The sequence below is a fragment of the Spea bombifrons genome, chromosome 3 (assembly GCF_027358695.1).
Source record: "Spea bombifrons isolate aSpeBom1 chromosome 3, aSpeBom1.2.pri, whole genome shotgun sequence".
In the NCBI taxonomy this organism is placed as follows: domain Eukaryota; kingdom Metazoa; phylum Chordata; class Amphibia; order Anura; family Pelobatidae; genus Spea; species Spea bombifrons.
The window spans coordinates 19,589,569-19,603,009 of NC_071089.1; the positions used below are offsets into that span (position 1 = coordinate 19,589,569).

General features: G+C 39.9%; 1 protein-coding gene across 1 annotated transcript; it reads left to right on the top strand.

The window, feature by feature from the left end:
• The first annotated feature begins 201 nt into the window (after positions 1 to 201).
• Positions 202 to 12,427, top strand: C1D (C1D nuclear receptor corepressor). Its single transcript, XM_053459284.1, has 5 exons — positions 202 to 275; positions 3,843 to 3,989; positions 7,086 to 7,152; positions 7,383 to 7,438; positions 12,225 to 12,427. The coding sequence occupies exons 2-5, from the start codon at positions 3,849 to 3,851 to the stop codon at positions 12,396 to 12,398; spliced, it is 438 nt and encodes a 145-aa protein (XP_053315259.1). The 5' UTR covers positions 202 to 275; positions 3,843 to 3,848; the 3' UTR covers positions 12,399 to 12,427.
• The last annotated feature ends 1,014 nt before the right edge of the window (positions 12,428 to 13,441 follow it).

Consider the following 13,441-nt stretch of genomic DNA (forward strand, 5'->3'; position numbering starts at 1 on the left):
TATGTTACTGCGTGTGCTTGTGTGTGTGTGTGTGTGTGTGTGTGTAATTCTTGCGGGTGTGGGCGGCATTTTTGTTTCGCCACTGCACGAAACTTCATAGCTAGACTACAATTAGTCATCTTCGTGTTGGACTAACGATAGTAACGGCAGTAACGAACGAAGAACTTATTTGGAGAAAAAAACTTCATATCCCATACTGCATTGCAAGAGGCCTGTGACGTATATCCACCGCGACCAGGAAAAAGCTGCACGCGTGTGCAAGAGACTGAGAACAGGTATATCTATACAAATAATAACGATGTATATTTCATTTTAGTTAGTTCGTGGTTTGGGGCGGGTTCGAATGTATTATGTGTAAAGAACTGTGCGTTACCGAGTGTTAAGTTGGAACACTAGTCACAAAACCGAAACATGTTTTCTCGTAATGTTCCGAATGGCTATATTTAACGGGTTTCCTTCTTAGGTATTTAATAAATAAATGCTTCCTTCAGAAATCTGATCTGTTTCAGCATATAACTGCGAGAGTTTTTAAATATTGCGGCACGTTTCTGTGTGCCATAGAGTGTAGGTAAGTGCTGCGTATTGTATATTGTGGGTCGCTGCCGGTTCGGTATCCGTTTAATGTCTGCCTGAAAACGTCTTTCTCGGATCTTACTTGGGGTGCAGTCACTGAAAATGCACATCATTAACGATAAATGGTTGCTTTACCCATATTCATACTGTCTGTGTACAGATCAGGTGCTATATTACACTTTATGCACATAGTTAATGAAATGACATTCTATCTACTCCTTAGTGTAGTTAATAAACCTCTCGATATCTGTGTGCTTTTTAAGAGGTGATGGAAAGAACACCGCAAGTCCAGAGATGATTGATAACATTGTTGTCCTCTGCTTGATGGTGCAAAGTTTGAAAACTGATCCTCAAATCCGTATCAAATGATAAAATAGGACAACAAGCAAGATGCGTGTTGGCTGCAATCACAATAAAGTCCTCTTTTCAAACTTTGCGTAACTGCTTTGGAGATGCCTGGCCAGATTCACCGACCCCTCTAGATTCCATACTTTGGGGAGAAAACCAAAGTGCTAAATTAAGTTGCAATCCTGGCAGCTGTTTTCATCCAGCAGTGAAAGGGTTCATTTGTTGATGCTAAAGTCTATTTATCTTCCTCTATGCGTGTGCCACATGTTTTATCATTTAAGGGTGCGTTAAAGAAGTTAAGACCCCTTTGCAGATGTTTCTATTATCTTTTGTAGTAGCGTTTTAAGCAGTACTTTGTTTATGATTTCAGAAAAGTGATCCACATCAGGCTTCTTCTGCTATTTGTGTAGGTAAAAAGTCCTTTTGAAAGAGACAGTTTTATGTACCTGACACCCCTTCTAAGGATGAATACATAGTAAGGCCTGGCACTGAAAGGGTTACTGTGTGCCTATGCAGCTTCCGCCACAAAAGAAGTTGATGGGACATCTTGCAATGAACCCATTCAGTGTATGGTCAGGATAAGAGTCGGTTAAACAAGCTTTTTGTCAGCACAAGGGAAGGATCTAGTCACGTAGAGTAGGGTTTCTCATCAAAATCCTGCTGAAAGGAACAATTTTTTTGAGAAATGGATTATGGTAACAAGTTCTGAAATAATATGGCACAGCAACAGCTGATATAAGTAGATATTTTCCAAACTAGTGGAAAGGACATGTAGTCATTATTGGCTGTGTGCTTATGAATCCCGAGAAACGAAAGATTGTTTGACTTGACGCGGTGCCCGTAATCTCTTCTAAGGAAACCCCTATTGCCAAGCAGATGCATTAATATTTCAGTTTACGTTTGCTGGAGGCTGCCAGTCGTTAAATGCCCTTGATGTGGTTAGTCGTCTCGTTTTGGCTGTTTCCTGTAGAAATTAAAATGTACCTGCAAATGAAAGATGCCTTCTCCTGGGGAGGATGGAATTGGCATGCTGGATGTGACCTGACCTTTTCTATGACTTTTGGAGAAGATAGTTAACAAAATATTGTTTCATTTACTTTCCATTGTGGTAAATGGAAGCATTGCCAAAGTACTGTCTAATATGCAAAATGTCTAAAAACATTTGTGTATAGAATAACGTAACACAAATGAGCTGACGGTATCATTGAAGTGTCAGAAAGCACACCTTTCATCAGACTGGAAGTCCTTGTGGTCCAAGCATGAGAGCCTATATCCTTCAAGACGTTCTTAGCCTGGCTCAACTCGCAAAGTGAATCCAAGGCGGTTCTTTGGCTTGGTCCTGGGAAGACAAATACTACTTAGAATAACAGACCATAAGTTTTATCTTTATCAGTTGTGAGTTACTGACTCGGTGGAAACCCTTTTTTAACCCTGATTTACATTGTATTGAATGTCCTAGCGTGCAATAAAGCTCTTTCTCAATGTAATAATTATTATTAGACTTAAAGATTAAGAAAATTGGGTTTATGACATGAGGAGAGAACACAAAGTCGATTGTGTCATCTGTCATAAAAGAAAATAGTGTGGTTATGCAAAAGCATTTTTATTCTTGATTTCGCTTTTAGCTAACTTAATTCAGTGTTAGCCTTAATCCTATTGTATTTATTGCATTACTTTTAACAGTTTACAAGCCAAATAAGGGTAGAAGTAAATTTCGATAAGCCCAGTCACCAAGAGGGAACCGTGGGATTGGGGAGCAATGTGTTCCAGGCTGATTTTTCACTCCATGCTGTGGGTTCCCCCTGGGTTGTACAAATGGAACATTAGGACCAGCCGACAACCATTTTTAAACAACCAAGATCATGAACATTAATGTAGGCACAGGTTCATGTACACATAAACGATAGATACTTTAACCTTCAAACATGGCACAGCGAGCTTCAGTACTGGCTTATAATAAAGGCAATCGCCTCTTTAGGAAAAGCAAACTGTCCGCACTAGTCTTGTTTTGGCAGTGGCAGGGTAACCCTCCATCTGAAACCAGTGGAAGCCCTTTGTGTATGGTGGTGGTGGTGGTGGTGGTGGGGTCCTCTCTCCCTGCATATGCAGAATCCCATAGATCATGGCAGTTTTGCGTAATATGTATGTGTTTTTTTTTGTTTTTTTTTGTCTAATTTTAAAAACCTAGCTTTATTTGTAAATACCTAGGTGAAGGTCTTGTGTTGGAATGATATGGAATACTTTAAATGTTATCCATACGTGTTACAAAAATATTTGGTACAGAGCTTTGTTACCTGGCAACGGCAAAATACGTATTTTTGGATTGTGCCAAGTGTGATCTATGCCCTTTACTTGCTTGTTATTACAAGAGATCAAAAGTGTACGCATCACGATGTGTACGTGCTTGAGATTTCTCAATTCCTTCCAGTTGTATCCTGTTATAGAATCTCAACTGTATTTCTTATTCACCACTCCCTTACCTAACACAATCAAATTTAAAGGATTAGGAACAGGATTACCCTCAGGACATTTGAGGGTTTTTTTGTGTGAGGTCTGCGTTTTTGGCATCCTCTGTTGGTGCGAACGTGCCATGGGATTGTTGGTTTTGGCATTTGGCGCTTGGTTTTCAGTGTGTTTTTGTTAGTTTCATGTATCCTGGTGAAATCATATTTATGAAATATTTTCTTGCTGAGCCGCTCACATTAGCAGTTGTAATGCTTTCAGTATTCATAGCCCTTAAAATCAAGTGTTGCAAAATAACAGTGACTGCAAGTAGGAAGGAGAGCATACTACAGTCAGTTGACTTTTCTATAACATCCCATTGTATTTTTGCTAATATTTTTGGGGCAATACGATGTGGGTGCTGAATGCATGGAACTTATTTAAATACATTTCTGAATACCTTTCTTTTATGGTTTCAGACCAAGATGGCTGATGAAGAAATGGTTGCCGAAGAGTACCCCACCGAAATCCACGAGTACCTTTCAGCTTTTGAAAATTCTGTTGGCTCAGTAGATGACATGTTGAACAGAATGATGTCCGTTTCAAGACCTGAGCTCCTTCAAAGGGTATATACTACTACCGTGTTTCCCCGAAAGTAAGACAGTGTCTTACTTTCTTTTTATCCCTAAAAGCCCCACTATGTCTTACTTTCGGGGTATGTCTTATATTGGGAAAAAATTGAGAGTGATGGGAGTTATGATGTACTTTTAGAGCATAATTAGATCATGAAAAAGACATTGGAAATGGTACAGCATAACACCCATCACTCTCACACACTTACCAATCAACACACCTACCAATCCACACGTATACCAATCCACACACATATACACCAATCCACACGTATACACAAATCCACACACATATACACTAATCCACACACATATACCAATCCACACACATATACACCAATCCACACACATATATACACCAATCCACACACATATATACACCAATCCACACACACATATACACCAATCCACACACACATATACACCAATCCACACACACATATACCAATCCACACACATATACACCAATCCACACACATATACACCAATCCACACACATATACACCAATCCACACACACATACACCAATCCACACACACATATACACCAATCCACTCTCACTTAATGCTTTCCTACCTTTCCTTTCTTCTTTCAGCTTCTTTTCCTCCTCTTCGCTCCTCTTCTTCAGTTCTTGTCTCCTTCCGGGTCAGAGGGCACGGACAGCGGTGGGCGCGGCTTCAGTGTTGTGCGCCGGGATCTGACAAGAAACCCCGGCGCACAACAGCTGTTGCCGCGCAGATCACAAGGGAGCGGTATCGGAGGTCATTAACAGACCTCCGGCTCCCTTGAGTGATTTTAAGCCGGGTTGAACCCGGCTTAAAATCACTCAAGGGAGCCGGAGGTCTGTTAAAGACCTCCGATACCGCTCCCTTGCGAGCCTGCTCCTCCAGCGGCGGACATTACTGTCCGTCTCTGGAGGGGTGCCGGGTGCCGCAGGTTGGCACCAGCTGGAGTGTGGCGCCCTGTGCGGTCGCACACCCCAAAGGTCGGCCCTGCTCTAAGGGGCCGGCCTTAGGGGTCTGCGGCCGCACAGGGTTTAAATAAAAACATCGGGTTTTTTTTTCAACTTTATTTAACATCCTCCATGTTAAATAAAGTTAAAAAAACTTTATTTAACATGGAGGATGTTAAATAAAGTTAAAAAAAACCCCCGATGTTTTAATTTAAATCCTGTGCGGCCGCAGACACGTAAGGCCGGCCTTGGTGGGGACTTCCCGGCCCCTTAGAGTGGCGGACCCGGCAAATCCCCCGTGTTTCCCCGAAAGTAAGACATATGTCTTACTTTCGGGGTACGGCTTATATTAGCCGACCCCTCTGAAACCCCCGATACGTCTTACAATCGGGGGTGTCTTACTATCGGGGAAACACGGTAGTAATTCTTACACAAATGAAGTATCAGTGGTATCTTGCGATAAACCTTATTTGTCGTGCTTGTTAAGACACATACGCTTTGAAGACACCAGAGATCATGTTTCCATATATTTCCCATCCCATCAAGCCTTTGCTGAACAGTGTCTTTGGTAGCATCAGATAATTTAATGGTTTTACAGAACACTGCAATCCTGTTTGCTCTAATTCAGTAGTAGGGGAGCAACAAGACATTGTCATAGTTGTGTTTACTTTCGTTACTGACCAGGGGCAACTGAATCTCAGTGCTATACTATGGGCTCAGTTATACCAGTTTAATCCAAGGCTTCAGGAAATAACTTCCTTCCTCCCACCTACTGTCTAGTGTGTATTTTAGCAGGACATGTGAATCAAAGGGGGTTAGTTAATGGCAGCCCTGTCCACCGCTTTATATGCTCTGCCTATTCTGACCAATCTCTGCATTCTCCTTATTCTTTTTGTAATTTTATACCAATATCACTTCTACAAAACCTTTTAGCCATTTAAGTGTCTAGCTGGTTATTCATTAGGCAAACCATGCCTCATATAACATGATGTAATAGAAGAAAATCAAAAATACTATTTTTCTTTTATATGCCATGCCACCTTAAGTAACACCATACCGCTTTTTTATTGAAAGCCGGTACCCAATTAGTAAATGTATCCAAAATGTGGTTGTACATACATGTAGTCTGCACAAAGCCAATAAAAATCACTGTACACATCATGTGGGGGGGTATACTCTTCTGCCCACCCCAAATATGCCTATATGTCATAGTGCCCTCTGATATGCCTCATACACCTCTGATATGCCACTCTGCCTAAGCCCCCCCCCAACTTACCCCTGTGCTCCATATTCCTTGGTGTCTAGTAGGGACAGCCGGTGAACGTCTGCGCGATGCGTGTAGACAAACTGCTGGCTGGAGCTTTTTCTGGAGCTTCTATGACTGAGCACCGGAAGGTCATGTGACGTCGGTGCTCCATCATAGGGGCCCCAGCGGAAGTGCTGGGAGTAGCGGAGGTTGTGGACCGGCACAGACGTGGACCCGGCTGCCAGAGACGCGCAGGCAACCTCCGCTGCTTGCTGGCCGGTACTTCCACCGGGGCTTCTATACTGGAGCACTGGAAGGTCATATCATGCTGGTGCTCCATCATAGAAGCCCCGGTGGAAGTGCCAGCAGCAGCGGAGGATGTCTGCGTGTATCGCACACCCACCGGATGCCGAAGAGAAAGATCCAGGTCCCCTGCAGTGCTGCGTAGGATCTGGATCTTAGTGTTGTTATCTGACCTCGGTTTGTGGTCAGATTATAAGAGGTGTATTTTTAAGAGCATTTGTTCTAGGAAAAAAACCCCTCATCTTCGATAAAACCAATTCAACTAATCGATAATGAAATTTGTTGCCAATGAATTTCATCATCGATTTTATCGATTAGTTGTTGCAGCCCTATATAAAATACGTATGTCTGCAATTTTTAATGACACAAGCTTGATTTAAAGCTCAAGTTGCAACAAACCTCTACTTATATTTTGTTTTGTACCTGTGTGCAAATGCACCCAGTCTTTTTAGGTATTTAACTTCAGAGTGGGGTGTAACGGTTTGGGTAGAAAAGAGGCATACTGACACAACATATGAAGGGCTGTACTGTTTGCTAGTTTGTTTTTGGCTGGTTAATTGACAATTGATGTTGCACTTTTTTATTGCAGGTAGATCCTTTGGAACAAGCAAAATTAGATTTGGTTTCAGCATACACATTAAATTCACTTTTTTGGGGTAAGTGGATTAATTTAGACATACATAGAAATAAAACGGCATTTAAGCCCTATTTCTTTGCAGATTTTAACCATTTAATAACTCCATAATCACTGCTGTTTTAACTCTTATAACACTGCATTTGCTGTAATTTAATTGCGACTAGTAAATATGCCAGTTTGCACTTGATTAATGAATAAAGGCAAATAATGCATGTTTTTTTATCTTCATTTTTTATTTTTATTTAACAGTATATTTGGTCACACAAGGAGTCAATCCTAAGGAGCATCCGGTCAAAGAAGAGCTGGTAAAACATTAAATTCCTAATCTTAACATATAATATTGAGAGCAGGGCTACTAAATACTGTGGAAATTGACCCAGAGAAAGGACACATGCTTTTGTGTTTTCACACAAAAAGGGGGCAAGTGAACATGCACTAAACATCAGGTATGATGAAGTTTAACATTAGGAATTTTTTTCCCATCAAAATAAAATCAGATTCTGCTTTAAGAGTGCATCATGTTGTTCTTATCAAAATCTCCATCTATATGTCAGTTTTAGCTTTGCCATACTGTAGGAAGTGCTGCATAAGTTGTATAAATCGAAGATACCGTATATACCGGCGTATAAGACGACTTTTTAACCCCAGAAAATCTTCTTAAAAGTGGGGGGTCGTCTTATACGCCGGGTACTAACTTAGAAACCCCTAAGAAATGCATCCGCCGGGTACTTACCAAGCCGGAGGTTCCCACGAAGCCACCAATCTCTAGGGGAGGGGCGAGTGAAGAAGCCGCCTCCGCTGGGCCGGTCTTCAGGGTTGCGCCGAGGTAGGTGCAAGATCGTGATCTCCCCCAACTAGCCCTGATCAGCAGGGCTGGTTGGGGAGATCACGACCTCCCTCTAACTAGCCCGACATTAGGGAACTCGAGGTCTGGCACTTCAGACCTCGGCTTCCCTGCTCTCTAATCACTACGCGCCGGCTATTGAAGCCGAGCGCAGGGATGACGTCATGTCCCGGCGCTCGGCCTCAATTGCCGGCGCGTAGTGATGAGGGAGCAGGGAAGCTGAGGTCTGAAGTGCCAGACCTCGCGCTCCCACAACTGGATGGAAGAAAGAATACAGAAGATAAGGTAAGAGATGGGGAGAAAGGGGTGTGAGTGCAGTGTATGTATGTTGGTGTGATATGGTCAGTGTATTTGTAAGCGTGTGTGTGTGTGTGTGTGTGTGTGTGTGTGTGTGTGTGTGTGTGTGTGTATATATATATATATATATATATGTATATATATGTATGTATATGTGTGTGTGTGTGTAAGGGCAGTGCATGTATGTATGTCAGCAAATCACCGGTAAGGTACATTGCTTGCCGTGATTGGCTGGTTGTTGTATGCTGGGTAGAGGGTAGTCTTCTACGGCGAGTATAGTCCAAACTCTATATTTGAACTGTAAAAGTTGGGGGTCGTCTTATACGCCCAAAATAAAGAAGCAGAGGCTCAGCACTTCAAATGATAAGGTGAGTTTATTTCACACAGGCAACGTTTCGACGCACAGGTCTTTCTCAAACCTGTGCGTCGAAACGTTGTGCTGAGCCTCTGCTTCTTTATTTTGGATTTATTGAGGGACTTGGTGGTACCCTGGCTAGTGCACCATTTCACTGCTGAGTGCTGCATTCCAACCTCTCTTTTTGTGTCTTATACGCCCAGTCGTCTTATACGCCGGAATATACGGTAATAAATAAAAAATATATATGTTAAAATTAACTTTTGGTTTTGGTGAAGATGGATGTGAGTGTGCTGATATCTATCGCGTTTCATTTTTCAATAATACAATATACATTACTATATAAAAATAACCAGCCCTCCCTCTGTTAATAGTTTTAGCCACGTGGGGGATGTATTCAGGAGGATAAAATGTCTGAGTGAGGTTTGGCCCTTTCCAGCACATATTTGCCAATAGGCACTGAAAAGAAAATGAGTAAAACATACATACATACTGGCTGTGTTACTGTAGACACCCTTGCGGCTGTATGTTTGATTAGAAGTAAACACACGCAAAGCCTTCAGATGGTATTACAAAACCATAAAATCTGTGTTCCTCATTCCACTCCTGGTCTTGAAGCAGTAGAGAAATGGTCCTGTGAAATCTTTTTGCCCTCGCCCTCCCTTTTAAGAATGAAGCCGAATAAATCTTGCTTCTAGCAGCTGTGTGTAAATTATACAGCTGTAACCAGCAGCATTATATTTTCTTTGAAGCGATATATATCTTGTTGAAACTACAGGAATGAGAACATCACAGCCAGCACCACTATCCATCATCTCCAAAGAAAAACCATGACAAATAAAATAATTAGAACAGTAAGGTTTAGCACAAAGATAGAGATTTAAGATTCGGCCATGAGCCAACAGACCTTGGCATCATTCCTTTACAGTAAATCTGAAGAATTACATTTGTATGGAATCTTCCAACCTGATGAGCTGGCCATCTATAAGAAGGGTGGCAGAGTGCTGATTTTTGGGCAATATAAAAATATGATTCTAGCAGTTGGGTAATGAGATTGCCTCTCCATTTTTAAAGCTGATCATGATCCTGCTAACATTTTCTGTTTTTGGAAACTGTTGGTCCTGGAACTATATGAAGTCCCATTTATTGTGTTGAGTTTAAGAGGTGGGGGCAATAACTTTTTTTTTTTCCTCTCTCCACACCTGAATATTGTATTTGATTACACGTTAAGCAAACCCCAAACTTTGGTGGCATTTCTGTTCTGGTCTAGAAGGTCCAGGAGCGGCAGCCCTTGAGGTGTTCTGGGCAATCATATTCTATGGTGATCTGCTTAATTTATTATTTACATTATAGCGTTAAAATGATACGACCAAAATCAATATGAATATATTCAACAATTTTGTGACATCACAGAAACCAATAGCCTTGCCTGATACCAATGTACGAAAGACACTGTCCCACCTGAACATATAAAACTATTATAATTAAATGCATTATTAGAAACGTTATCCCTAGTTCTGTTACATACCAAATTCCTTCTCAGAAATAATTCCTTTAGTTGTCATAATCATCAGTCTTGCCTTCATATTTCTTTTAGGGATTTTTTTTGACATGTGACATATAAGCAGGCACTGATAAAAGCTTTTTTTTTTTATTTATTTATTTTTAAAAAAAGCTTTTTAAAGCTTCTTTATTTTTATGTCATTAAACCTTCTTTGGAACTAATACAATGACAGGTCTGGTAAGAACTTGATTTTGAATAACGATTTGGGTAGTCACTCCATAAGGCTTGTTCTCCCAGATAGTTCCTTTTTTGGTGCAACAATATTATATAAAGGTGATCCTTGTATAAATGCTGATCTGTATCCATTTTCTGTGTTACTCCCTTAATGACGCTAACTGATTTACTAGCAAAGTACAAAGTATCCTTCTTCCTAGCGAGCCTTCACACACATGCACCCATTCACTCCTACAACCAACATCCAATTCCTTTATTAATTCATTTTCTCAACGGTAAAGAATTTTGTTCTGCAACAAAGCTAAAAGCTTTTTTGGCATCCACCGCCTGTGTACTGTCCAGTAATCCTGTATAAGTGACATATTTACAACTTGTAATAAATCTCTCAGGTTTGTCTTTGTATTCCATTAAGTTGAATGAACAGATTGAATATATATGGTCTATATTTCACAATTCCTGCCAGCAGAGAACATCAAAGCATATCATTGATTTAAAACTATGAAATATTATAAATTAAAATGAACTGGTTCCATTTTGACTTGTCACACAGGAATAATAATGGATATGAAACATGGAAATGTAGATTTTTATATGAAAAAATTCAGAGCCAAGCAAAATATAAAATTGGTATATTTCGTGAGACGATATATTTCTTTCATCTTTTTTTACAATTTGTTCGCTTCTCACAATGTGTTTTTTAATTGTGATAGCTGTTTATCCATCTGTTTTCATCCACGATCATATTAAAATGTTCTGTGTCCAAGTGCCAAAGAGAAAAACAGAAATCTCTGTAGGAATTCTCCAAAAGTATTTTTTGTGGATACAAGCACAGTATACTCCTTAACATCTCTGACAGTATAGGTAAATACGAACTCAGAACCACGACAAATTACACCGTGGCATGATTTATTCAACAAAAATAAAGCAAAAATGCAGAATCCATGTGTGAAAAATGACCTTATGATTCAATAGGTTGTAGAACCACCTTTAGCAGCAAAAACTTGAAGTAATTGTTTTCTGTATAACTTCTATATTAGTCTCTTACATCATTGCGGAGGAATTTTGGCCCACTCTTCTTTACAATGTTGCTTCAGTTCATTGAGTTTGTTTATGCACAGCTCTCTTGAGGTCCCGCCTAAGCATTTAAATCTGGTTGAGGTCTGGACTTTAACCGGGCCATTGCAACACCATGATTCTTTTATTTTTCAGCCATTCTGTTGTAGATTTGCTGGTAACCTTGGGATCAATGTCCTGTTGGATGACCCAATTCCGGCCAAGCTTTAGTGGTCGGGCAGGTGGCCTCAAATTTAACTCTAGAATACTTTGGTATACAGAGGAGTACATGGTAGACTCAATGACTCTCAGATCCTCTGTCTGCAAAACAAGCCCCAATCATCACCCCTCCACCACCGTGCTGGACAGTTGGGATGAGGTGTTTGTACTATGTTTGGTTTTCACGACGTCCACTCCTGGGAAGGTTTTGAATTTTTTTTTTTTTTTTTATTTTTTTTTTTTACTTTTTGCATAATCTTTCTCACTGTAGAATCATGGACTTAAAGCCATTTCCAAATAATGTAATAACCCTTCCCAGATTGATGGGCATCAATGGGCAGTGCACATTTCATCTTCATTTTGCATATTTAGTTCACCATGTTAACTACACAGACATCTTTTTTTTTTTTTTTTACTTAGATAAATATTTTTGTACTTTTTTTGTTTGTTTTTTTATGAACTGTCGCCTAATAAGGTGTGTATATCCTGTGCAGTGACTGCATTTTAAAATGTTTCTTTTAGACAATAGACATTTGGATTGTAGGACTTTATGAATAATATGAACAAAAATGTTGTGTGTTCTAGGAAAGAATAAGAAGTTACATGAACAGAGTCAAAGAAATTGCAGATCGCAAGAAAGCTGCCAGACTCGACAAAGGAGCTGCACAAAGATTTATAAAACATGCGCTGTGTGACCCAGAGGCCGAGCAGGGACTTTCAGCCAAAAAAGCCTGCAAACCAAAGACAAAGAGCAAATAGGCTTTCCACGCAAAATTATTAGACAAAAATCCTTTTTTTGTTTTTTTGTTTACTTTATCATTATTGTACAGATTTATGGCTCTCTGGACTCTGTGTGTACAAACAAATTAAATTGCTCAGTTAACATACTGTTAGCTGTGTACGCATTTTATTTAGCCCTTATCAGATTTGACCAGAATGCATAATAAATGTTACCAATATCTCATCTTGAAAACGAGCTTTCTATAAAGTTATTTAGTGAAAAGTTTGGGGTACAACGCAAAGTAAGGTGGGTTTTTCTAAATCTATCGCAGGACACTCAAGGTAAGCACCATGGAGCGTGTTTCATGGAATCTGTCACATGGACAGTCGGTGCAAACTGCTGGGAATTTGAGACACCAGCATATTTATTAGCCTCATACTGATTGAAAAAGTATATACGGAATGTTTTTTTTTTTTATTTAATAACTATTGTGATGAAATTGTATGAGCATGACATCCTTTAGTGAAACTCACAATCTCAGCAGAACAAATATCCTGTTTTGAAGCGCCCCCATCTCTTCACCTTTCCAAACCAACCAGATAGATATCCTTTGAAATGAAAGTTTAAAATGTCGGCTCCTAGTGGCACATAATGCATATGTATGGCCTTATCTAGTCTAAAAATACAGTATGAATAAAGTAAAATTGAGGAAAAAAAAATAAAAAATTGGCAAACTCTTCATTAAGGATGAGCGGTAAGATGCCCGTTGGGAAGAAGACATTTTGAATAACTCATGTTTTTTGTTTCATACCAAGCAGAATTGATTTAGTGGCTGGTGATGACAGATTCTAAAACTCTTGTATCCACATGTATTTCTCATAAAAACAAATTATCCGTTGACATTCATTGCCCTAAGAACAAATTAAAGAAATCAAAATGCTCCCAGGATACGTTTTGGGAAATTTATAGTTGAGACGATATCTTTGTTTTCATTGTCCTTTTTTAAGGTCAAAGAATCTTCTACTTAAGTATATACTCTGTTTTGGCAATAAGTGTTATGGCCTGGATTTCAAACGGATGC

Excerpts from the sequence above, each read along its gene's own strand:
- C1D (XM_053459284.1), top strand. The coding sequence starts at position 3,849 with ATGGCTGATGAAGAAATGGTTGCCGAAGAGTACCCCACCGAAATCCAC. Across the intron at positions 3,990-7,085 it reads GACCTGAGCTCCTTCAAAGG|GTAGATCCTTTGGAACAAGC; the intron begins GTATATACTACT and ends TTTTTATTGCAG. Across the intron at positions 7,153-7,382 it reads ATTAAATTCACTTTTTTGGG|TATATTTGGTCACACAAGGA; the intron begins GTAAGTGGATTA and ends TTTATTTAACAG.